Source organism: Mesoplodon bidens (assembly GCF_964165515.1).
Source record: "Mesoplodon bidens genome assembly, chromosome: 11".
In the NCBI taxonomy this organism is placed as follows: domain Eukaryota; kingdom Metazoa; phylum Chordata; class Mammalia; order Artiodactyla; family Ziphiidae; genus Mesoplodon; species Mesoplodon bidens.
In genome coordinates, this window is record NC_138167.1 from 42,406,802 (window position 1) to 42,431,347 (window position 24,546).

General features: G+C 53.1%; 2 protein-coding genes across 12 annotated transcripts; one reads left to right on the plus strand and one right to left on the minus strand.

Moving 5' to 3' along the window:
• Positions 1–1,156: 1,156 nt before the first annotated feature.
• On the plus strand, positions 1,157–20,573 carry SMARCC2 (SWI/SNF related BAF chromatin remodeling complex subunit C2). Of its 9 annotated transcripts, none has more exons than XR_014017142.1 (30): positions 1,157–1,307; positions 3,388–3,507; positions 4,123–4,208; positions 4,661–4,742; positions 4,838–4,930; positions 5,528–5,597; positions 5,828–5,897; positions 6,539–6,614; positions 6,784–6,915; positions 7,011–7,126; positions 7,802–7,926; positions 8,933–8,992; positions 9,150–9,187; positions 9,456–9,586; positions 9,871–9,942; positions 12,035–12,148; positions 12,586–12,739; positions 13,420–13,512; positions 13,746–13,865; positions 13,957–14,019; positions 14,352–14,610; positions 14,848–15,009; positions 15,282–15,346; positions 15,539–15,674; positions 15,753–15,919; positions 16,319–16,453; positions 17,451–17,832; positions 18,159–18,581; positions 19,138–19,324; positions 20,283–20,573. XR_014017142.1 is itself a non-coding variant. In XM_081250136.1 (30 exons), the coding sequence occupies exons 1-30, from the start codon at positions 1,197–1,199 to the stop codon at positions 19,212–19,214; spliced, it is 3,459 nt and encodes a 1,152-aa protein (XP_081106262.1). In that variant the 5' UTR covers positions 1,157–1,196; the 3' UTR covers positions 19,215–20,573. The 9 variants fall into 9 exon arrangements, 8 of the variants coding, with proteins under 8 accessions (XP_081106262.1, XP_081106258.1, XP_081106263.1 ...); XM_081250136.1 differs by having other exon boundaries at positions 18,159–18,242; positions 18,516–18,581; positions 19,138–20,573; XM_081250132.1 differs by having other exon boundaries at positions 19,138–20,573.
• A 717-nt stretch (positions 20,574–21,290) lies between these two features.
• Positions 21,291–24,464, minus strand: MYL6 (myosin light chain 6). Of its 3 annotated transcripts, XM_081250145.1 has the most exons (7): positions 24,372–24,464; positions 24,074–24,101; positions 23,085–23,228; positions 22,713–22,886; positions 22,538–22,615; positions 22,188–22,232; positions 21,291–21,482 (listed from the first exon to the last, which is right to left on the minus strand). In XM_081250145.1, exons 1-6 carry the CDS (start codon positions 24,372–24,374, stop codon positions 22,204–22,206), a joined length of 456 nt encoding a protein of 151 aa, XP_081106271.1. In that variant the 5' UTR covers positions 24,375–24,464; the 3' UTR covers positions 21,291–21,482; positions 22,188–22,203. The 3 variants fall into 3 exon arrangements, with proteins under 3 accessions (XP_081106271.1, XP_081106270.1, XP_081106269.1); XM_081250144.1 differs by lacking the exon at positions 22,188–22,232; XM_081250143.1 differs by lacking the exons at positions 22,188–22,232; positions 24,372–24,464 and having other exon boundaries at positions 24,074–24,146.
• Between the last annotated feature and the right edge of the window lie 82 nt (positions 24,465–24,546).

Here is a 24,546-nt window from a genome sequence, read left to right on the forward strand (position 1 = left end):
GAAGTTACAGAACTCTGAAAGTGCCTTGTATCCTAGCAGCCAATACAGTTATGCATAATTACGCTTCTCATGGTCACCCTCATTCCCGCCCCCTCCCCCCAAATCCAGAGGTGAGACCTTCTGGCTTCTGTTTCCGAGACAAAGGGAAGTGCACGAAAGACACTTGGAAGACAAGTGGCTCCCTTCACACACTCTTGAAGGGAAAAAACAAGCGGCCGTCACGAACAGGATTCGAACCTGTGCGGGGAAACCCCATTGGATTTCGAGTCCAACGCCTTAACCACTCGGCCACCGTGACTTCCAAAACCACTGCTCGCCGCGCATTTACAGAAGGGGTCCGCACAGCGATCCGGAGGGAGCGCGATACAGAGAAGCCGGACCAGGCCCAAACACACACACCCTGTGACCTCCTCCCGCCCCGCTCCTTACCTCTTCCTCCACGCCGCTCAGAGGAAGTCTGGTGGACCGGGTGACCCAAGGAGAGAGGGTCTCCCGCCCCACGAAGATGAGGGTCTCAAGGAGCGTAAAGCTACTCAGGAGGCGATGGTGAGGCCTGCAGAGGAAGCAGTTGGAGAGGAGGGGCTGGGCCCCCAGGGTAGCGGCTAGGGGACTCCTCGGGTTACGGAGTGAGAGGCGGACCTGGGACATGGCCTTAGGGGCGAAGGAGGCTCAGAAAGAGCTTAAACAGGGAACTCCTGGGCATGGATGAAAGGAAAGAACTTCTTGCGGAAAGGGGTCCGGGGTTCCTTGGGATTAGGGGCTCCGTGGGGTTAGAAATGGGCAAGATGAGGACTACTCGGAGCTATGGGCTGGGGGCTTCTCATGCCACGGGCATCCCCTTGGGGTACGATAGAGAGGTGCCCCACTTCCCGGGCTGAAAGGCAAGAAGAGAAAAGGCTTCAGGTCGGTAAAGGGCGCTCTCAGAGGAGTGTGCGCCCCCTCCAGGAAACAGCCTCCTCCTCGAAGCTCCGGCAGCTCCCGCCGCCGCCGCCGGGGAGGCCGCCAGGGTCCGCCCAGCGCCCCGCGCTGCGCCGCCGCCGCGTGCGGCCGGCCGGCAGGGGGCGCTGCGCGGGCCGGGGCCAGCCTAGGCGGCGGGAGGCGGCGGCCGCGGCGGCGGCGGGAGGCGGCGGGAGGCGGGCGGAGGAGGAGGCGGGAGCTGAGCGGGGCGGGCGGCGGCGGGGCCCGAGCCCGAGAAGATGGCGGTGCGGAAGAAGGACGGCGGCCCCAACGTGAAGTACTACGAGGCCGCGGACACCGTGACCCAGTTCGACAACGTGCGGCTCTGGCTCGGCAAGAACTACAAGAAGGTACGCGGGCAGGGCCGAACGGGGCCCGGGGGCGGGACAAAGGGACCGAGGCCCCGCGGCCCCCCCCGGATCCTGCCCACCCTCCCGCGGCCCGCGGCCCCTCCCCCGCGGCGTCCTGAGCGGCCCCAGCGCGCCCTCCGCCGCCCCGCGCCCCTCCTCCAGCCTCTTTTACCGCCCCCCCCACAGCCTCTGATTCCAGCCCCCGCCCCAACTGCTGCGCCCTCTGCCCCTTGTTTTTCTCCGCTGGCCCGGCGGGTCCCGGTGCCAGCTGCCCACCCTCCATAAGCCATCGCTTTGCGGGCTTTTCCGGGAGAGACGGCCGGGGGTGGATGGGGTGCCGAATGCACACCCCCCACACACACACAGCGTGCCCGGCACGGTGCCCGCCAGAGCTCCCCACGGGGCCAGGTACCAGCAGGGCTGAGGCCTCCCCGGTGCTTTGTGTGTGTTCAGAGAGAGATGATGAAAGCGGGAGGGTAAACAGATATAGAGCAGGCCCTCGACTGCTCATCAGCCTGAAAAAGGCCCCCACCCCGGGATCACCTGTCTATCGCTCGTCCCCCATCTCCGTACAGGGGGCAACAGAACCTCTTTGGGAGTCAGGGTATAGGCGTTCCTGGGCAGCTACCCCTTCTAAAACCATTCCTCAGCTTCACATTGAAGTCACCCCACCACCTGGCCTTGCATTGCCTTGGGTTTGGGGTTCAGAGTCTAGGACACACTTTATGTCCGTAGTCCCCCATCCCATAACAGGAGATATAAGGTAGTGAACAAAGGGTTCAAGCCTTATCTGTCTTTTCTACCAGACCTCTTCCTGGTGGTGTCTTTGTTTATAGGCCTGGTTGAAAGGAACATCTCTACGTAGGGCTTTTCTCTGGAGATGGTCTGCCTTTCTTCCTTCTCACTACCCCCAGTTAGGGGTTCTCTTTCTGACTTTCCTTCAGTTCTTCAGCTCCCCAGTTCTTCCTGCTAGCTTTGCAGCCTGTCAGAAGTGTGATGGGTGGTTTAGCAGGACGCCCCCCGATCCTGGTCATGAGCCTGGGAGGTCTCTCTGGGTGTCAGGATCTTGACAAACAGCTGCTGAGTCTGTGGCTTGTCTGTACCCCAGCGTGAGGCTCTGGTTCCCAGGCATCTACCTTTGACCTTTTGGAAGGGAGATCAGTCTAGGGGCTTAGTCTCTGGCCCTGGGGGGATTGACAGCCTGTGACCTGGTTCAGCTTTCAAGCTCTTAGCTCTCTGTCATTTGCCTTTTCTTTCAGGGATCTCTTTACACCTCCCACTGAAAGGTGCACTTTTCTCTGTGATCAGGGTTGAGGAAAAAGGGGTCAAAAGGTAAAGAGAAAGTTAGCCTCTTGGCACAGTTTTTAAATGAGAACAGAAGGCTAGGATGCTAGGTAGCATAATATGGAAATATTTAAGAAGGCCCAGGGTTGCTTGTCTCCAATACAGTTTCCTCAGAAAGGACAGATGTTGTCTTGCTATTTCCCACCAGGCTGGGTAGTAGCTGGTCTTTTTTTTTTCCATCTAGCAAGGCCTCTGAAGACATTTGTGCCCAGTCCTAGCAGAAGCAGAATGTACAAACTATTCTCTCCGTCCGTTTGCCCTACCTTACTTCCTTGCATCTTTTTTATTAGGCTGTATTATCGGGGGAATCTTGACCTTCCACAAAGTTACCCCAAGAAGTAGACTCTTGTCTCGCTTAGAGCCTTGCAGATGTTGCTTCTGTGGCCTGAACTCCGTGAATCTTCAGAATTTTACAACTCTCAGTGCTGTTGGCTAGAGATCAGGGTCCTGCAACTCCATTTTCAGGGTGTTGCTGAGGGAGAGTAGGAGACTGCCTTTACCTCCAACACCAAAGACTGGTAACCTAGGCTGGAGGCAGCAGAATTTCAACTTCTTGGTGAGGGGCATCTAGGGCCTTCCTTCTGCCATTTTCTTTTTAGAGACTAAGACACATGGGGGAAGAAGACACTATTTCTTTCTGCCCCAGATGCTTCCAGAGCTCCTGGGGAAGAAATAAGGGAGATGGTGGATAATTGACCTGGGGTCTATTTTTCTTTCCTTTTCCCTGTTTCCCCAGTATATACAAGCTGAACCACCTACCAACAAGTCCCTGTCTAGCCTGGTTGTACAGTTGCTACAATTTCAGGAAGAAGTTTTTGGCAAACATGTCAGCAATGCACCGCTCACTAAACTGCCGGTGAGTGCAAAAAGCACGGGGGCAAAGCCTCCAAACCCGAGAGGGAGTTGTTTTTTTGTGTTTTTGTAAATTTCATAATTTTTGAGATTTGGGTGATTTCCTACCATCCCTTTCCCTGGTTGGGGTGTTACTGGCTTAGCAGAGTCCCCAGTTTACCATGCCCTTTGTCCTAGGAATATTCTGTGCAACAGGTTATCTCACAGTGTTTAAGCTCAGTCATGAAACTCATGGCATGGTTAAAACATGAGATTTGGATTTGCACGAGCTTGTGTTCAAATCCTGGCTCTGCCACTTGGTGTCTCTGTGATCTTGGACAAGCCATTTATACCTTTTGAGTCTTGGTTCCTTCATCTCTCCATGGGGTTAATACACCTACCTTGTAGGGTTTCTGTAATGGTTAACGAGGTAACCCAGTAAAGCACATGGCGGGGCTTTGTGTATATTGGTTTCTTTCTCTCCTCTCTTCCAGGCCTCATGATAGAATGGCACAGGGGTTAAAGAATTCCAGCTTCAAGAGGGAGATCAATTCAGCATAGGATTTTGTGAAAGGATTGTGAAGTCATAAGAGAATTTCGGATGTAACTCTCACATACTTCTTCCTTCTCAATTTTGTAGATCAAATGTTTCCTAGATTTCAAAGCAGGAGGTTCCCTGTGCCACATACTTGCAGCTGCCTACAAATTCAAGAGTGACCAGGGATGGTGAGATGCCTTCTCTTCTCTCTGTGCGTCTTACATTTAGTTTAGAGGGAATCCCCCTTCATGATTCCCTGGGGTCTTTGTGGGGTGGGAGCGCATAGACATTCTTGCAAGCCTCTTACTTTGCTAGGTCAGTAGGCCTGACCTGCCAGGTTGGCTGGGAGTCAGAGCCAAAATAGTCTCCACGAATGAGTGAGTATGTGTATGTGCATCAGTGTGTGTGTTGTAGAGGAAAGGGGATTCTTAGGTTGGCATCTCAAGCTTTTCTTTGTCCTTTTGCACTAAGTACAAAGTGATTCATGGAGTTATGATCAGTGAACCCCAGATCCCAGGTGATTTTGGCAAAGCTGAGGGCACGGTTGCCTCCTAATTTCCCATGTTAAAAAAGTCACATACTCTGACCTCATCCCCAGACTTGAGCTCTACCACTCACTAGATTATTGCCTCTTTACAAGGCGGCGTTACGATTTCCAGAATCCATCACGCATGGACCGCAACGTGGAAATGTTCATGACCATTGAGAAATCCTTGGTGCAGGTAATAGGAACCTCCTCCATCCATCTCTCTTCTCTTGGTGAGAATCCAAAACCCCTTCCCTGTAATCTCATCCCATTTATTTCTTCTCCCTACAGAATAATTGCCTGTCTCGACCTAACATTTTTCTGTGCCCAGAAATTGAACCCAAACTGCTAGGGAAATTAAAAGACATTATCAAGAGACATCAGGTGAGTGGGTGGGTCAGGAGAGGTTTTAGAAACTCCATGACTCTCTTTCTGAAGTTTTCCATATAAGAAGCAGCCCTGAGGTAGCCCTACCTACTTGGAAAGGTATTAGAATTAAAGCCTTGAGCCTCTCTTTCTCTGTTCCTCCCATTTCCCAGTCTTGGCAGATTTGGATCACTGTTTCTAGAGACTGCATGCGCCTGGGGGAAGAGCATCTACTTCCACTGAGCTAGAGATTGCCTGGTTTCCGATCAATGAAATCTTTGCTCTTTGGAACTCTATAATAACAAGCAGATGTTGTTGGGACATACAGGGACATAAAATCGACTGTACATTTCCCATGTGTGACAGATTATCTACTCAGAGGATTATCTGCAATTTAAAATTCTTTGATTTGTCTCCATTATTTGCACGATCCCAGCTGTTTCTCTCTGCCAGTTAGCTGATGTGTGCTTAGAGAATGCAAATCAACTTTGATACCATTCTGAGCAAAATATGATTAGGAAGGCAGATCTGTGGTTAAACCTTACTCTGGTTTATTTACATCCATGAGTAAGTCAGAAGGGACCGTACTTACCTGCTTCTCCTTGTGCCATCCAGGGAACGGTCACTGAGGATAAGAACAATGCCTCCCATGTTGTGTATCCTGTCCCAGGGAACCTGGAGGAAGGTGAGACCTGGGTTTTCTTGGTCACTGCAGTGGACAGCTTGGACTGGGAGGTGGAGGACTGCTCAGCAGCTATGCAGTGCCTGGGCTCCTCTCTCCTTTCAGCCCTGAATCCTCTTACCACCTTTGTTCCTACTTCCAGATCCCCTGCTGCAACAGGAGTTGTGTACAGATTTATTTTGTGTGTATCTCCCTTTAGCTTATGTTTCTCTCTGCTCTCTCTCTATCCCCAGAGGAATGGGTACGGCCAGTCATGAAGAGGGATAAGCAGGTTCTTCTGCACTGGGGCTACTATCCTGACAGGTGAGGATGGGCTCCTGGGGCAGGTTTAAGTACAAGAGCCAGACTGAGAAGCCCTAGAACATCTAGTAAAGCAAGAAGGCACTCTTCGAGGGTTATTTTTAGGTCTAACGTTAATTTGTTCTCCTCCCACCTATTACGCGAATCCTCTGTCTTGGGGGACGTTTGGACTTATTGGACAAGGCTTAGTCTGAAAGGATTGGGGCTTTCTGTGTGAAATGGTTAGCGTAGTATAATTTTTGGTAAGTAAACATTAGAAATAATCTCAAAGTCTAACAGTGGGAAAATGTTTCAGCAAATTTATATATCTAGTCAGTGGGCTATTTTGCAATCTTTAAACTGATAGAGATAACACGTGATTTGTAGATAAATATTGCAAAAAGTAGGACGTAAAATAACATCTAGTATCAATGCAATTGATAGAACTTGTGTTAGAGTGATTCTTTTCTATTTTTGAAATATTTTATAATCATTTTTATGACTTCATAGTGAAAAGAATCCCAATATTAATTGGAAAAATAATCATACCAAAAAATAACCCAACAACCCATACTTTTTGTAAATGGGAAAGGTAAAGGTTTGCACTTTATTTTTCCACAACTCTATCCCATTGATTGTGCTTTACGCTCCATTTCCCGGGGCAGTTATGACACGTGGATCCCAGCCAGTGAAATTGAAGCATCTGTGGAAGATGCTCCGACTCCTGAGAAACCTAGGAAGGTGAGCTTTTCTTGTCCGTCCCCCCTCCCCCAAGAAGAATGCCGGGGCCAGACCACTCTTTGGAGGTGAAGCAGAGGCTCCTGTGCCCTTGGGCTCCTCTGTTAAGGATCCCCAGGCAGAACTGGGGCTTCCAGGCCTCTCTCCAGGACAGTCTCCCTTTGTACTTCAGGTTCATGCAAAGTGGATCCTGGACACAGACACCTTCAATGAATGGATGAATGAGGAAGACTATGAAGTAAATGATGACAAAAACCCTGTCTCCCGCCGAAAGAAGATTTCAGCCAAGACACTGACGGATGAGGTGACCGCTCCTCTTTTCTCCTTGAGCCCAAGTCTCAGAACAGGTCGGTGCTGGAGACTGTTGGCTGACATTTGTCCCGATCCTCCAACCTGCAGGTGAACAGCCCAGATTCGGATCGACGGGACAAGAAGGGGGGGAACTATAAGAAGAGGAAGCGCTCCCCATCCCCTTCACCGACCCCAGAAGCTAAGAAGAAGAATGCTAAGAAAGGGTAGGCCAGCCCTTAACCCGCCCCCGCCTTTACTGCCCTGTCCACACCATGGTGAAGGAAGGAAGGACAAATCCCCTCCCGTAACCACTGGGCCCTGACCTGGGTGAGCCTGAGAGGGAGGATGAGGAGGTCTTCTTTAGCTGTCCAGTGAACACTTCTGATCCTGGCCACTAGTAAACTCACAGAGAGCTTAATCTCCAAATGAAAGGCCTTTGCCTTTTCCCATTACTCTATAGTGATTGGTTTCTCTTTGCTCAGCTCTGCCCTCAGGATTCTCTCTCCCTTTTTTATTTCCTTCCAGTTTTATTGAGGTGTAGTTGACATACAGCCCTGTATAAGTTTAAGGAATACAGTATCATGATTTGGTTTACATACATCATGAAGTGATTATCATAATACATTTGGTGAACATCTATCGTCTCATGTAGATAGTAAATTAAAGAAATAGAAAAATAAATAAGTAAAACCATTTTCTTTTCTTGTGCTGAGAACTCTCCGGATTTCCTGTCTTAACAACTTTCATGTGTACCATACGGCAGTGTTAATTATATTTATCATGTTGTACCTCACAGTCCCTTTGGGAGTCTTTCTTGCTTCCCTTCCGTTGGACCTCACCTTCCAGGGATTCCTTGTCCAGGGGTGACTAGATTCTCTTTCAATCTCTTTCCTTCCCAGTCCCTCAACACCTTACACCAAGTCAAAGCGTGGCCACAGAGAAGAGGAGCAAGAAGACCTGACAAAGGACATGGACGAGCCCTCACCAGTCCCCAATGTGGAGGAGGTGACGTTGCCCAAGACAGGTATGGGCCAGACCAAACTCCTGGGCCCCCGTGCCCTGTCCTGCTCTTCCTGTGTCAAACCCCCTGGGTGGGCTGACTTCCCAGGCCCAGCTCCGGGTCTAGAGGATCTTTCCCTTCAGCTTAGCTGGTTATTGAAACCATTTTCATCACCCCAGACAAGCCTTGAACTTCATATCCGTATCTGAGCTGTGGACTGTGCTGTGTCTCCAAACTCTTTTTTATTACACGCCGTCAGTAAAATATATCTGAGCACAAATTATACACGTGTACTGTTTACCACGACTTTAGGAACATTATAAAACACATAATTGTCTAAAAATGGGCAAATGTAGAGGATAAGATTAAAAAATATAAAGAGAGGGTCTGATATGCTTTGCCTATATTTCAGTGGACCCTCTTTTGCGTCCCCATTTTGGAGACCATTGCTCTGCAGTACTGGTTTACAGTCTATTCCACAGACATCCAGGAGTGGATTTCAGGAGTAGGATAGGGGAGGCCACTGAGAGAGAGGAGTTCCGGCTTCCGCCCCGTCATCAATCAGAGCAGCTCTCCTCTCTATTTGTGTTTTCTCCTGAGCTGCTGTGTATGAATTCAGTGGAGGAAAATGTCCTCTGCTTTCAAAAATGTTTACGATCCACCTACTCCTCTACAGAGTGATTTGGTCAGACTCTGTCTCAGTCCATGAAGAACTTACAGACACGTGAATGGAGATAAGGGCCAATCAAAGACCAGAATGGTTGATGAGTGTTCGTAGAGTAGAAGATGCTTCTTTATAAGAAAAAAGTTGAGTTAAATGCATTTTTGGTTGGGGAAGGGGAGAAAGTGGCAGGAAGGGGAGAAAGTTTCAAGCCGCAGAATGATTGTGATCGGAGGAAGTTACTACGTTTTGTGATCAGATGGGGCAAGCTTTTGGAGAAAGTGAGCTCTCTGGAACTGTTAGCAGTGGAGAGGCGAGGGCTTGATTTAGGCAGAACCTGTCTGTGAAAATGACTCTCTCCCCTGGCAGTCAATACTAAGAAGGACTCGGAGTCAGCCCCAGTCAAAGGAGGCACCATGACTGACCTGGGTAAGATGGGCAGCTTGGGGCAGGGTGGTCAACGCCCAAAGGAGGGGAGGGGAGGCTGCCACCTGCCCCTAGCCTGCCGGGGCCTTTCCGAAAGCATACTAGTTCTGCGGCCCCTGAGGAGGCTCCAGCCTTCTATCTTGCTGCCCCTCTCTTTCAGATGAACAAGAGGATGAAAGCATGGAGACCACGGGCAAGGTGGAGCCAGTTTAGACAGGCCCTACCTCTCTATGTGATTCTGACTTGTTATTATAAAGTTTCTTCTACCCAGAACTGTCCACTGCCCAGACTTCTCCCACCGTAATTCTAGCTGTTGCTCAAAACTCTGACGCTTTGAGTCCCGGGGCCCAGAACTGTCCATTCCCATCCCATCTTTAGTGCCCACATTCCTGGGGTGTAGGAGAAGCAGGGGGTTGCTAGGGGCAAGATGGGAATGCTGAGAGTCCAGCAGCCTCCATACTCACAGGATGAGGATGAGAACAGCACGGGGAACAAGGGGGAGCAGACCAAGAATCCGGACCTGCACGAGGACAACGTGACCGAACAGACCCATCACATCATCATCCCAAGCTATGCTGCCTGGTTTGACTACAATAGGTATCGGTGCTCCACCTTCTCACTAAATCCTCATTTTCCTGCTCCACAGATCAACATGTTGTTCCTCCTCCTGCCTCCAAATAAGTTACCTCTTCCTCAGCCAGGTAAACCGGGGTACAGTTCAGTTTTAGGGAAGCTCCTGGTCTCTGAGTCTTCCAGCCCCGGTGGAGCGTTCTCCCCACGCGTCTCATTCCTTCCTGCTGCCCCATCTTCCAGGCTTTTCCTCCCTTTGGGGTCTCATCTCTCCTCTAGAGCCTCTGAATGCACCCTCTCTTGTCTTGCAGTGTTCATGCCATAGAGCGGAGGGCTCTCCCTGAGTTCTTCAACGGCAAGAACAAGTCCAAGACTCCAGAAATGTAAGGAAATCTCAGCTCAGGATCCTCTCCCTCCTGTCCCCATTTGTTCCTCCCGATCCAGTGTGGCAAACGTTTCTTGAGCTCCTTCCATGAGCCAGGCACTGTGCTGGGCTTACAGAGACATGGTCTCTGCCCACAGGCAGCCTCAGCCCAGCACTGCGACCACTGCTCTCTAGGATTTGCCTGGGGGCCATATTAAGCATATGCCCCTTCTGCTCAAAACAAGTATCTGCTCCAGTGCCTACAGAGCCTTTCCATCCATAATTACTCATGCTGTCTAAAATGCAAATATCTCTAGCATAAGTAGTAGCTTTGACTAAAATATAACTGACTACTATTGGTCCCTTAGAGTAGGTTTTTTGTTTTGTTTTGTTTTTGCGGTACGCGGGCCTCTCACTGTTGTGGCCTCTCCTGTTGCGGAGCACAGGCTCCGGACGCGCAGGCTCAGCGGCCATGGGTCACGGGCCCAGCTGCTCCGCGGCATGTGGGATCTTCCCGGGCCGGGGCACAAACCCGTGTCCCCTGCATCGGCAGGTGGCCTCTCCCGATGTGGAGCACAGGCTCCGGACGCGCAGGCTCTGCGGCCACGGCTCACGGGCCTAGCGGCTCCACGGCATGTGGGATCTTCCTGGACCAGGGCACGAACCCGTGTCCCCTGCATCGGCAGGCGGACTCTCAACCACTGCACCACCAGGGAAGCCCTAGAGTAGGTTTTGATAGGAAAAAATGGGAGGAGGAACTATTAAGACCCAAGTCTGTGAATTGAGGGATGGAGAGATGTGTTTTGTAAAGTACGGGCTTGGGGCCCAGAAGTCTTCATCTCCTTCAAGGCTCCTCCTCGGGGCAAATCTGCCTGGCTTCAGTTTGGTGTTTTCCATGGTTAGGGATGCTCCATGATATATATGGTGAGGCAGATGAGACTTAGTGCTGAGCCCAGGCCCCCTGAGGACTGAACCAGCTGGCTTCCCAGCTGCTCCTTAGCTTCCCCACTCCCTGCTCCGGGGCCACCTTCCCTTCCACCATGTTTCTTTCCCTGAAGCCTGGTATGGTTCTCTCCTCCTCTTCCTGGGGAAAACAGTGTGTGAAAAAGCCTTACTCTCTCCAGAGGAAGTAGCGACAGATGACAGGAGTGCAACTTGATCTGCAGGCGGAGTTGGAACTAGAACTGTTCTACATTTTGCACTCTTGGTGTAAAATAGTAAATGATAATTGCCTACATGTATTGAGAGCTTACTATCTCCCAGGCATTATCCTAAGTGTCCTACATACCTTGACTAATTTAATATTCACATCAGCTTTAGAGGTAGGTCCTGTTATCTTCAGTTTAGTGATAAGGAAACAGGTGTAGAGGTGTTAAGTCACTTGCTTAAGGTCACACAGCTCGTGAGTAGTAAAGCTGGGATCTGAGTCCTTTAGTCTGGCTCATGTTCTCAAATTTTACACTATACCACACAATAGCTACCATTATGGGGGCTCGTACGGTGTGCCCAGCACTGTTCTAAACCTCTACAGACCTTTCTAATTCTCAATAGACACTTCATTTTACAGATGAGGAAACTGAGGTTCAAAAAATTTAAGGCCATCACGATAGAACTAGGATTTGAACTTAGACCTTTCCACCTTTGAAACACGTTTTCTCAGTACCATGCCATGCTGAGTAGGTGGAGGCACCGATCAGGACTTCCCTTTAACATCTGTCTTTGGAATTAAGGGCACTTTCTCTTACCTTTTGATTCCTTTTCAAAAGTTGGATTGAGGGAGTTCCCTGGTGGCCTAGTGGTTAGGATTCCATGCTTTTCATTGCGGTGGCCTGGGTTCAATCCCTGGTCAGAGAACTGAGATCCTGCAAGCTGAGTGGCACAGCCAAAAAAAGTTGGATGAAACATCCCCAAGTACAGCTAAGGAGATAACTCATTTAACTAAAAATCCCATCAAAGATTTGAACCCCTCGTGTCTAGCACACAGTGCCCTGCAGTGTGTATTGAGTCAGCTGCGGTGTTCTCTCTCTCTGTCACACGGGAGAAGTCCTTAGCTCTCTTATCATTTTTCCTACCCGTCAGCCCTCTCATCGTTCATCTCTCTCTCTTCTAAGCTACCTGGCCTATCGAAACTTCATGATCGACACTTACCGGCTGAACCCCCAAGAGTATCTCACGTCCACTGCCTGCCGCAGGAACCTGGCGGGTGACGTCTGTGCCATCATGAGGTGGGTCTGCAGCTGAGGGGCAGCGGGTACCTAAGGATGAATGCACACAGATGTCTCTTGGCTGATATAGAGAGGCCGGCAAGGAGCATAGGGGACGAGCAGGAAAGAACATCTCTAGAGAAAGGCGAAGTTCAGGTTCGGGTACGGGTGACTTAGGGAATGGCAGGGGCGCTCTCGGAAGTGTGGAGGAATGGAGGAGGGGCGCGTCTGTAGTGAAGGAGCCTACCCAGCGAGATATGCAAGAGGAGATGTTTAGTAGCTGGGTGGGTATGGAGAGAGGCCCCCGCTGTGGATGTGGACGTGGGTGTCACTGGCATATAGGTGCTGGGAGGAGACGGTATTTCCCAGGGAGTGGGAGGAGTGGAGAAGAGGGTGCCCCAGCTCCACCCCAGCCCTTCTCCTCGTGTGTGACCCTGTCTCTGCCTCTCTCCTCACAGAGTCCATGCCTTCCTAGAACAGTGGGGTCTTATTAACTACCAGGTGGATGCTGAGAGTCGACCAACACCAATGGGGCCTCCGCCCACCTCGCACTTCCACGTCTTGGCGGACACACCGTCTGGGCTGGTGCCTCTGCAGCCCAAGACCCCGCAGGTAGGGCGAGGGGCTGTGGGGACAGGGTGGGACTGGGCAAAATGGGGCTTCTTCGTACTTTTCTTTTTCTGGTTTTTTAGGGTAATGGTTCAGGAGTGTTTTGAGGCTTCTTCCTTTCCCAGGGGATGCAAAGGGCCACAAGAATCAGCCCCATGTATTTAGCACCCTCTCTCAGCCTTTGTGCCCAAGACTGTGAGGACTTGCTGAGGCAGAAGAGATGCTTCTTGTCCTCGGGGAGCAGATAGGCTAATTAGGGGACGGAGCAGATAGAGAAAAATGGCTTAAAATTAAGTTGCATGAAAATTTTTAACTTTGTCACGTTTCCAACATTTTTTCATTTTTGCTTCATAATTTTTATCACTTCCATTTTTTTCCACTTCCATTTCACACATCACAAAAATTAAGAAGAGAAAAGTTACGTGGCTTGCCCAAGGCCACACATGTAGGGTTCGAACCTACTTGTTCAGCTCCTAAATCCTAAGAGAACCTGTAAAGATCCATGTGAATACAAATGGATATCATGCCAACTACAGGTCTAAATAATCATTAAGGGAATACGGAACAGTGGCATGAGTGCCCCCCAAGCTTGCGAGCTGCCCGGCATTTGCTCTTGAGGCCTCCAGGGCCTCGGCCTGGTCTTTTCCTGCCCAGCCTCCATGACGCCAAGCTCTGTCCCCCAGGGCCGCCAGGTTGATGCTGATACCAAGGCTGGGCGAAAGGGCAAAGAGCTGGATGACTTGGTGCCAGAGACGGCTAAGGGCAAGCCAGAGCTGGTAGGTGGGGTGTAGACCCCGCTGGGCTTCTTATTTGCCCCTTTATTGGGGGGCCCCTGCCCGGGAAGAAGAGCCATGAGAGCAGAGGCGCTACAGCAGTGAGGGAGGAAGTCCCGCCCAGGGGTGTCCCTGGCTGTGGGAAGGAAGCTCCTTCTGTCTGTCCTCTCTCTCTGTCTGCCCCTGGCTCCTGGCGGTCACTCGGACTCACCTCTTTCTTTCCCCTCCACAAATAGCAGACCTCTGCTTCCCAGCAAATGCTCAACTTCCCTGATAAAGGCAAGGAGAAACCAACAGACATGCAGAACTTCGGGCTGCGCACGGACATGTACACAAAGAAGAACGTCCCCTCCAAGGTACGGAGGTGCGGGCTGCCTGGGGGTGGTGCACCTTCTCTCCTTGAGGCTGCGGGCTCCTCCCTCTGACCCACCTGTGTTTCCCCTGCAGAGCAAAGCTGCGGCCAGTGCCACTCGAGAGTGGACAGAACAGGAGACCCTGCTACTCCTGGAGGTAAGTAGGGCAAGGGAAGGGGAGCCCTATGAAAACGGAAGTGGCCAGGGGGCCGGCCGCACTCGTGAGTGGGGAGAGCATGATCTTGCCCCAGTCTCTCTCCTTCCTGGCGCCCATTGCATCTGCCCCAAGGACCAGCTCCAGGCCAGGGACTGGGACCATTTCGTTAACCCCTTGTCCTTTCTTAGTGCTACTTGCAGATTCCCCTTGGACCCAGCGGAGTACGCAAATACCACAACCCAGAGAGCTTTGAAGCAGCTCCGTTTAGTGGGATGGGGGTGTTGACCTTCAAGGAAAGTGCTTAAGTGAGGTTGTGTCTCCACCACCACCAGGCACTGGAAATGTACAAAGATGACTGGAACAAAGTATCAGAGCACGTGGGAAGCCGCACACAGGACGAATGCATCTTGCATTTTCTCCGGCTTCCCATTGAAGACCCGTACCTGGAGGACTCAGAGGCCTCCCTGGGCCCCCTGGCCTACCAGCCCATCCCCTTCAGCCAGTCAGGCAACCCTGTGATGAGCACCGTTGCCTTCCTGGCCTCTGTCGTCGACCCTCGAGTGGCCTCTGCTGCTGCAAAGTCAGCCCTAGGTAATGCGGAGGGGTCCTGGCCCTCTTGGTTTGCGTTTGAAGGGCTGGGTACTCAGGCCGTGAAACCCCCTCAAGTTTGGCTGCCCTCCTGGCCTTGTCTGCTGCCGGCATCAGCCCAGGCACCTGTCCAGCTCCATGACGGTGTAGATGAAGAGCCGGGCTTGTGAGGAAGCTCTCACAGGGAGAGCCAGACTGCCTACCGCCCGCTCCCAGCCTCACCCTCTCTGGGTCTTACAGAAGAGTTCTCCAAAATGAAGGAAGAGGTACCCACAGCCTTGGTGGAGGCCCACGTTCGGAAAGTGGAAGAAGCAGCCAAAGTGACAGGCAAAGCAGACCCAGCCTTTGGTCTGGAAAGCAGTGGCATTGCAGGAACCACCTCTGATGAGCCTGAGCGGATTGGTAAGACCTGGCATGTTCCCGGACTCCTCCCTTTTTACCAAGAGCCTGAGCCACCTGGCCTCCCCATACCATCCCTGCATCCAGTTGGCCTCAGAGCACAAGACGAATGGGGAGAATTGGTGGGGCTTTTGTTTTTCCCAGGGCTTTACCTTAGGTACCGTGGCTCCCCACTGGTCCTCCCAGTAAGATCTTGGCTAGGAGAAGGGGCTGTTGGAAGAGCATTGTAGACAGACTGTGTCAGACATTTCCCGTTTCCTCTCCCCCGGGCCCAGAGGAGAGCGGGACTGACGAGGCGCGGGCGGAGGGCCAGGCCACAGAGGAGAAGAAGGAGCCCAAGGTATAGCGGGACCCACACAGGCTGGGAGGGCAGAGGGGACAGGCGTGGACCGCGGTGGGGGGGAGCCGGCTCCGTTCAGCTCAGGCAGGCTGGGCTGGACCTCCCAAGTAAGAGGCGTAAACTCAGTTCCTGGTCTGGGCCCTCTGTGTGCGAACCAGCGCCCTGATGCTCCCTCCTTTCCTGGGACTCCAGGAACCACGAGAAGGAGTTGGGGCTATAGAGGAAGAAGCAAAGGAGAAGACCAGCGAGGCGCCCAAGAAGGATGACGAGAAAGGGAAAGACGGCGACAGCGAGAAGGAGTCAGAGAAGAGTGACGGGGACCCGATAGGTGAGCCTCGAGCATGGGGTGGTTGGGGTCCAGGAAGGAAGCGAGGCTGTAGGGCTCAAGACCCTTTTCCTGGCCCAGTTGATCCTGAGAAGGAGAAGGAGCCCAAGGAAGGGCAGGAGGAAGTGCTGAAGGAAGTGGTGGAGTCGGAGGGGGAGAGGAAGACGAAGGTGGAGCGTGACATCGGCGAGGGCAACCTCTCCACCGCTGCGGCCGCTGCCCTGGCTGCCGCTGCCGTGAAGGCCAAGGTGAGGACCAGAGACCCGGGGAGGCGGTGCCCCTTCCCTCATCTCACGTCACCTGGAAGAAATCCTTTCCTGTCATCCTTAAACAACGCTGGCCTGTTTCCTTTCCCTTTTGATCGTGAGAGGGAGACTAGGTCATCTCTTCTCTAAGCTTTTTTAAGCCTTTACCATTGGGCCTGTTTTCACCCTCTAATTATTTGACCTTGTCTTATCCTTTGCCGCTCTCTCTCTGTCTCTTCATGTTCTTTTAAAAACATCGGTCAAGCCTGTGCTACTTTCTGGGTTGTGACCACAGCAAGTTCTTTCTTGAAACCTGGCAGCCTCCACGCTACCCTTCTCGGTCCCGGAACGTCTTCAGCTGGGTCCTCCCACTGACGGGCCGCCCCACCCCTCCTTCCTTAGCACTTGGCTGCCGTTGAAGAGAGGAAGATCAAATCTCTGGTGGCCCTGCTGGTGGAGACCCAGATGAAAAAGTTGGAAATCAAACTCCGGCACTTTGAGGAGCTAGAGACGATCATGGACCGGGAGCGAGAAGCAGTGAGTTGTGTCCCCTGGGTGTTGGTGGGATCCCACCTGGACACTGGGCTGGGCCCCAGTTTAGGATGGAGGGAGCAGCAGTGCAGAGAGCCTGAGGCCAACGGGGCAACACAGCAGAGCGGGCTAGCCCAGGCCAGGGCCGGAGTCCGCCCAGGTAGCTGGGGATAAGCAATCCACAGGTGTAGCCTGGAGACCGAGGTCCCACAGAATGTCTGCTCCAGGGTCACGTTCTAGTCGGTTCTTTGATTGCTGCATCTCCAGGTCCTTGAAGGGTGCTTGGCCCATAGTAGACTCTCAATAGAGATTTGTTGAGTGATTGAACAGGTTTAAGGCATGATGAGAGGGTAAGGGCTTCAGATCCAGGAGGTGCACTTGGAAAGGGAATGGGACGGACAAGGTGTTGAATCATTTTGATTTTGAGAAGATATAAAAGAAATAGAAGACAGGGACTCTGACCCTGATCTCCCCAATTGAAGATATCAAACATACAATAAGGAGACATCAAAACCAGTTAATGCTTCAGGTATATGACAAATGCAAATTAAGAGGTTTCCAATTAAGTATAAAAGTCCTTAGAGAGAACGGAATAAAGGCTAAAACTCAGAGGCTAGGGAGTTGATCTGGGATGGCTTCCTAAGAATGGTGAGCTTTTCTCCAGTTTTGAAGGAAGAAAAGAACATGATTTGACAAGAGGAACTGGAGGCGTTTTCCAGATTAAAGTAATGACATATCCAAAGCTTTGGAGCTGAAATGAGCAAGGGCTGCCACCAGATTAAGTCCACTGCAGTGAGAAGCCAGCGGGCAGCCAGGAGACCTGGTGGGGGGAATTGGAGAGGGGAGGGCGGGGGGCACGGAGGAAGCCAAGCCCAAGGGTGAGATTTGGCGTGGGGAGCTGCCAGAACAAGAGTCTGGGTTTGTCAGAAGACAAAGCAGGGGACAAGGCGTTCGCCTCTGGGGTCTCCTGAACCCGAGTAACCGTTCTCATTGGTCCTGGCAGCTGGAGTACCAGAGGCAGCAGCTCCTGGCCGACAGACAAGCCTTCCACATGGAGCAGCTGAAGTACGCGGAGATGAGGGCCCGGCAGCAGCACTTCCAGCAAATGCACCAACAGCAGCAGCCGCCCCCGCAAGCCCTGCCCCCGGGCTCCCAGCCTGTCCCACCTGCAGGCGCTGCTGGGCCACCCGCTGTCCACGGCTTGGCTCTGGCTCCAGCCTCCATGGCCCCTGCCTCTGCGGGCAGTGGGGCCCCTCCTGGAAGCTTGGGCCCCTCTGAACAGATTGGGCAGGCAGGGTCAACTGCAGTGCCACAGCAGCAACAAGCAGCTGGAGCCCCCCAGCCTGGGGCAGTCCCACCAGGGGTACCCCCCCCTGGACCCCACGGTGAGTGATGGGTTCTGGAACTCTCGCTGACTGGAGGGATCCGGGTGAACGTTCCAGTTCCCCTCAGAGGGGGTACGGGATAGGACTGGAGATGAGGCTCAGCCTCGATTTCTGTAGATTGACCTTGGTTAGATCCCTAGGCCAGCAGGGATCCCTCCCCAATCCCAGGCTTTGGGAATTTTGTTCCAAGGATTCACCACTTATTCTAGTATCAGGAAAAAGGAAGGTGGCACCTAGGAGTGACGAGGTTATCCTCGCTGTGAAAGCGAGTTGGCAAGTGAGATTGTATGCTTCTAATCTTCTCAATCTCTCCTTTTCATTCCCAGGCCCCTCACCGTTCCCCAGCCAACAAACTCCTCCCTCAATGATGCCAGGGGCAGTGCCAGGCAGCGGGCACCCAGGCGTGGCGGGTAATGCTCCTTTGGGTTTGCCTTTTGGCATGCCGCCTCCCCCCCCTGCTCCATCCATCATCCCATTTGGTAGCCTAGCCGACTCCATCAGTATTAACCTCCCCCCTCCTCCTAACCTGCATGGGCATCACCACCATCTCCCGTTCGCCCCGGCCACTCTCCCCCCCCCTAACCTGCCTGTGTCCATGGCGAACCCTCTACATCCTAACCTGCCGGCGACCACCACCATGCCATCTTCTTTGCCTCTTGGGCCGGGGCTCGGATCCGCCGCAGCCCAGAGCCCTGCCATTGTGGCAGCTGTTCAGGGCAACCTCCTGCCCAGTGCCAGCCCACTGCCAGGTGAGAAGGGTCCTGGAGGGGAGAAGGGTGAGGGAGAGGGGTCCACGTGGAGGGCTGGAGGGCAGGTGGGGAGGGGCTCAGGTACTAGAGCTTCCACGATCCCTTTTTGAACGCTCTGGTAAAATTAGAACACAGGAGGGAAGGGCCTCTCTGGCTGTCCTCCACCATTCCCCAGCCTGGCAGCTGCCACCCCTGGGATGACGCTGGGGCCTTTCACTGGTGGGTCATGGAGGAGTCCTGTGGCACAGAGCATCTCCGTTGTAAACTGGAAAAATGGCTACTTGTCTGCATGATGATTGGCGTTCCCTTTGCTTGTTCCCATCACGTTCAAGTGCCCCATGTAGAGAGTTCCTTTGGGGGCAGGATGATGATTTGGGGTATCCCAGTTTTCCCAGCGTATGGTGGGAGAGGGTGTCGGGGAAAGGAAGTTGTACACCGTGGGTACTCTTTCATCTCCTGTCCATTGCATGCCATGCCCGGTTGTTTGTCTGGTGGCCTGGGTCTGGAGCCCTCTCTCCTGCTCACCCCAGCTGATGCAGCTCCCTTCTCTCCACAGACCCAGGCACCCCCCTGCCTCCAGACCCCACAGCCCCGAGCCCAGGCACAGTCACCCCTGTGCCGCCCACACAGTGAGGAGCCAGCCAGACATCTCTCTCCCTCACCCCCCATGGATATCAAGGTTCCAGGAACAGCCCTCTCCCCACCACTGGGACCCTCCCCCAGCCTGGAGAGTTCGTCACTACGTAAGGAAAGCTCCTCCTGCCCCTCCAAAGCCCCCGCCATGCCTGTCAGGGGCGTGCACTTTTATATTGGATTATTCAAGGACTTCTGTGGAAAAGATGTTTCTAATGTCTGGGAGAGAAGATAGGATGGGGATGCTGCCCTCAAAGGACGGGCTGGGGGAAGTGTTTATACAAGGTTCTAATTAACCACTTCTAAGGGTACATCCCCTCAAAACTATTGCATTTTTTATGGATTGAAAAAAAGTGAAGCTCTTTAAAAGGAAGTAGAGATTTTAAAAAAGCCACATTGGAGCTCCCTCCACCCGGTGGAAAAAATCCAACTTTTACATATTTTGAGGAGGGAGGTGAGTTTTAGGAAAGGGGCATTTAGGTTCTGGGGAGAGCTCTGGGGATAGAACAGGGTGCAGAAACCTGTCTTCTCTGGCCCCTCGTTAGTGACTGAGGCAGCTCCCGAACACCCTTGGCCACCCCACCCCCAGTTTATTCCCACTAATCTCTCCTGCTGCTTCCTCGGTGTTGCTGTTTTAGGCCACCGCAGTTCAGCCAATGGCCCCTTTCCCTCTGAATGTCAGCTTTGTGTTTTAAAGTCTCCTGCGTAGTTGATGTCAGCGTATGTGTATTCGGTGGGGACACATTTTGGGGGTTCCTGTGGCAGGTAGTAGAGGAAGAAAGGGCGCTCGGGGCTATGCTGCCTCCTGCCTGGGCTCTGTCAGCGAGCGGGCTCCCAGAAGACGTGGAGAGGGGCTCTAAGAGGACGGGAGGTCCTAAAAACGTGAAATTGTCAAAAGCACTTAAGCACCTCCTTCTTAGGGCTTGGTGGGTCACCCCGCTCACCTCTTCCCTCTCCCACCAAGACCATCAGAACCGTGGCTGGCAGTAGCTAGGGATTCCCTGGGATTTGGGGCAGCAGCCGGGCAGGGGGTGCCGACCTAGGGTAGTGCCGACCCCCTGCTTGCAGCTCACGGCTCGGTTCTGCTCCCCGGATCCCAGTGCCCCCGGTACCAGCTCCCTGCTCTTCGTCCTTGGTGTGAAGGCAAAAGTGACTCCAGGCTCTCCACCAGTTCTTCCTGGTCCCTCCCACCAGGCCTTGTGTTCCTCGTGTCCCCATATTTCTCTTCCTCTGCGTCTTGGCACCTTTCTTCTGTTCAAAAGTTTTCTGTAAATTTTCTCTTTTTTCTTTCTTCTTCTTTTTCTTTTTTTCTTTTTTCTTTCTTTTTTTTTTTTATAAATTAATTTGCTTTCAGTTCCATCTGTGGATGCCTTCTGTGTTCTCTTACCTGTGGCCGTTAGGCGGGGTCGGGGGGATCGGGCTGGGGGCAGCACTCCTGGAGTCTTTCCCAGTGGCGCTCGGCGGGGCTGCAGAGGCACTGGGCCTCTCTCCCAAACAGGCCAAGGGCAGCACAGCTGTCCAGACTGTACAAGTGGTGCAGGGACTGGGCAGAGGCTCTCTCTCACCTACCCTCAAAATAGCCATTTAAGACTTGGAAGGACATCCTCACATCCCAGAGATTTTGTCTATTTATCCTTTCAGAAGTGGTGGCTTCATATCTTCCCTTATTAGGCGGGGAGAAGGCAGGCATCTCAGCTGCTTGTTACTGTTGGCCCCTAGCCTTGCTGAAGTGACAGACGGGCTCAGGCAGTGCTAATGCGGCCTGGCTTTTGCGCCAATAAACACTCTCCGGGCTCCCCGACAAAAGGCCTTCAGTTCTGGGGAGGGCTAGGAGAGGACTCAGCGCCACATGGCATGGCACAAGGGTGGCCAGCGCTGGTGCTACAGGGATTCATGGCTTTCCTAATCCCCAAGGGGTAGGCTTTGTAGCATCAACAACTAAGGCCAGCATTTCTTAAATCAGGCAAAGATGGTTCCTAGAGGCCCTTTGCCGGCCGGCTTTCCCCAGCCTCTGGTCCATTGACCCCAGACTGTCCTCCCCTTCACCCTGCTCAAGAAGGAAAGCAGAACCGCATGTAGGGCAGAGAGCAAGTTTATTTGGTGAATGCTGATGGCAAACATCATCCAAGAGCGACAATCTGGGAAAAGTACTGTGACAAGAGCACCTAGGAGGCCTCTGGGGCTACATACACAGTCTCCCACAGGGAAGGTGTGGTTTCCGTGCACACTGGGAATGTCCTCAGCCATTCAGCACCATGCGGACGAGCTCTGTGGAAAGGAGAGGGGGTGATCCAGGGAGCAGGGCCAAGGGGAGGGGTCCACCAGGGGCCAGGAGACCACAAGACCACAAAGGTAGCCTAAGAAGGAATGTGCCCACAGCAACCAACCTTGGGGTCAGTTTGCAGAGGGGCCACCTTGAGTCTGACCAGTCCTCTCAGCCCCCAGCTCCCCTCCCACCAGCTGTTATTTCCCCACCCCACCCTGAGCAGCAAGAACACAGCAGAGGCAGAAGAGTTTTCAACTACACCTACAGCTACTGTCAGCCATTGGCGGGAGGAGAAGACAGAGTTTTGGGTTAGGGTACCTCCGAGCTGCCCAGCAGAAGGATGGGAAAGAGACTTCAGCTACAGTAGCACAGTGGGACAGGCAACCCACCCCGCTCTGCCAGCTGCCCGTGCTCCCGGGCTAAAGGATGACCATGAAGCAAGACTGGGATAGGCTGGTGTGAGTTCCCAGACACCAGTGCCCTAAGAAGCAAAACCTCAGAGCCCATTCTAGGAGAGAAGGAGGTACCACACCCCCAGGCTGTCTTCCTCTTTGAGGAACCCCTCCCCTCCCCAGTCAGCTCCATGCAGAGACATGCCAGGAGGAAGTCAGATGGTAGTAGGGGAAGGGCAGGGGCTAGAGAGCAAAGGCTGGGAAGAAAAACACTGGGGAGGTCAACTAGAGAAGGGGGGCTGGGAGGAGCCGTACCCGCCCCATGGGCCCGTCACCCCGACAGGATATGCCTCACAAACGCTGCAGGAAGGAAGAGACATTAATGGTGAAGACAAGACACAGACATGGGGTGAAGGGGTCAGGCGGCGAGGGATTAGACATCCATTTATTTTACTTCCCATCCCTTTCCCACCCTTCATGCCACATAAGCCCTTCCTCTCCTGTCATACCCCCCTGGCCTCCCACTCCTGGGCTGGGCCAGGCCCTGCCCCTTGCCTGTTGGCACTTTTTGGAGCCTGAATCCAGGGACAGGGAAAGCCCCAAATGCTGCGCTTGACCTGCCCTGTATGGCTGCTTCCTCCGTGAGACCCCAGTTAGTCCCTCACCTTCATAGTTGATACAACCATTGCTGTCCTCATGCCCCGCCACCAGCATCTCTACTTCTTCCTCTGTCATCTTCTCACCTGCAGACGGGAAGAAAGAGTGAGCGTTCTGGAATTGGGTGACACATGAGGTCCATCAGGTGGCACCTCAGCTCAAGAAGGAAGGGCAGAGCCTTACCCAGTGTGACGAGAACATGCCGGATCTCAGCACCCATGACGGTGCCGTTCCCTTCCTTGTCAAACACCCGAAGGCCTTCAACGTAGTCCTCATAGGTGCCCTGGTCCTTGTTCTTGGCCACAGTCTGCAGCATGGGCAGGAAGTGCTCAAAGTCCAGCACCTTCACGTTCATCTCTGCCATAAAGGAGGTGGAAGCAAGGTCACATGCATTCTCAGGACTGGGGATTATGTGGTTCCCACTCAAGGCAGGAGAAATCTATCTGGGATTTGCTAGAGAAGAGCTGCTTGAGTTCGCTTTAGCTAAAGCGAAGCTATTAGCTAAAGACTGCAGACCCACTACCACACTGCAGAGTTATTCTTAAGGACCCTCACCATCACTCTTGGGGTTCCCCAGGACCTTGAGCACCTCGGCGTTGGTGGGGTTCTGGCCCAGGGCCCTCATCACGTCCCCACACTGGCTGTACAGGATCTTGCCATCCCCTGTTCGGTCAAACAGCTGGAAGGCCTCCTTGAACTCTGAGGATTCAGATAAACATCAGCACTGGGCACGTGGGGGTTGACCCAAACCCTCCCTTACAGCCCCTGCGGCCCATTCCACTTTGATCATGCTGAGGAAACCAGATATTTATACCGCTGTGCAGCCAAACCCTCTAAGAGGGATCCAGCGTCCCTTCCTCCGACTCAGGTGTCCCGCATAAAGACCCGGCCTTCCTCCCCTTGGCAGAGGAATTTACATACCCTCTGCCTGCAGCAGCCTGCCCAGCCTCCTCACCTCACTACTCAGGGCAGGGATTTGCCACCGCCCTGTCTGGGCCCTGTCCTTATAAGGAAGTGGGAGCAGCAGCCTGGGACTGGGGTCATCCCAGCCTGCCACTTCCCACCCCTCCAGTACAGAGACCTTTCAGAGAGTACAGCTACAAAGAAGTATCCTCAGCAAACTCCCGTTCCATTTTCACAAAGTAACAGGTCACTGCTGTCTACAGCCTTCACAATTCCAAGCTGGGGGAGGGGGAAAGTTATCACAGGAGGAGAAAAGAGGCAGAAGTAGCTGACTAAGGAACAGGGGAGCACAGGCAGCTTAATACACAGTCCCCAAGCCCCACACACAACAGGCATTAGTGACCAAGTTGTTTCACATGCCCACACCACCTAAAACTCACCCAGTGCTTGGGGCTCAGATCTAGAGTACAAGGGAAGGGAGGAAGAAAGAGTGAGAAATAAAATGGAAGATCCAGAAGGAGGGAGAAGGGAATCCACGAAGTACTCCCTGGGGGTGCTGAAGAGAAGACAGGTGGCTGGAGGGTGCTAGAGGGAGTGTCCCTCTCCCTAAGCATGACCTCAATAGGGGTCAGATTACCTACCTGCGGTCTGGTCCTCGGTGAAGTCACACTGCTCAGAGAAGAGGGGAGCGGTCAGCATCTTAACTCCAATCCCCCAAGCTTCTACCCCAGTCCCAAGAACTCTGAACCACAAACTCCCGTTCCATGCTGGGGACCCGCTTCCCAGCAGGACAGGAACCCCGACACTCCAACCCCACCTCCAACCTTTAAGGCCCTCAGGTTCCTTTACCCCCTACCTTTTGCCTTCTCCCCGCCCCCTATCCCCGGCTTCCCGCCTCTCGCCCCAAATCCCGCTCATCCTCCCAGCGCTGGGCCCCACCATCTTGACTGCTCAGCTCTGCGGGACCTTTTCCTGCAGTAATGGCTCCGGTTCCGGGCCCAACCCTAGTCTTAGTACGTCCCAATGACGTCACCCCCAGCCGACCCAGCCAATAGGAATCCTGGCCCGGGTTTATGCAGATGACGCTGCTATATTAGTAATGAGGTGGACGGGG

Excerpts from the sequence above, each read along its gene's own strand:
- SMARCC2 (XM_081250132.1), top strand. The coding sequence starts at position 1,197 with ATGGCGGTGCGGAAGAAGGACGGCGGCCCCAACGTGAAGTACTACGAG. Across the intron at positions 7,127-7,801 it reads AAGAAGAATGCTAAGAAAGG|TCCCTCAACACCTTACACCA; the intron begins GTAGGCCAGCCC and ends TTTCCTTCCCAG. Across the intron at positions 15,010-15,281 it reads TGATGAGCCTGAGCGGATTG|AGGAGAGCGGGACTGACGAG; the intron begins GTAAGACCTGGC and ends CCCCGGGCCCAG.
- MYL6 (XM_081250143.1), bottom strand. The coding sequence starts at position 24,131 with ATGCTGACCGCTCCCCTCTTCTCTGAGCAGTGTGACTTCACCGAGGAC. Across the intron at positions 22,887-23,084 it reads GGGGAACCCCAAGAGTGATG|AGATGAACGTGAAGGTGCTG; the intron begins GTGAGGGTCCTT and ends CCTTTATGGCAG. Across the intron at positions 22,616-22,712 it reads GCATGTTCTCGTCACACTGG|GTGAGAAGATGACAGAGGAA; the intron begins GTAAGGCTCTGC and ends TCCCGTCTGCAG.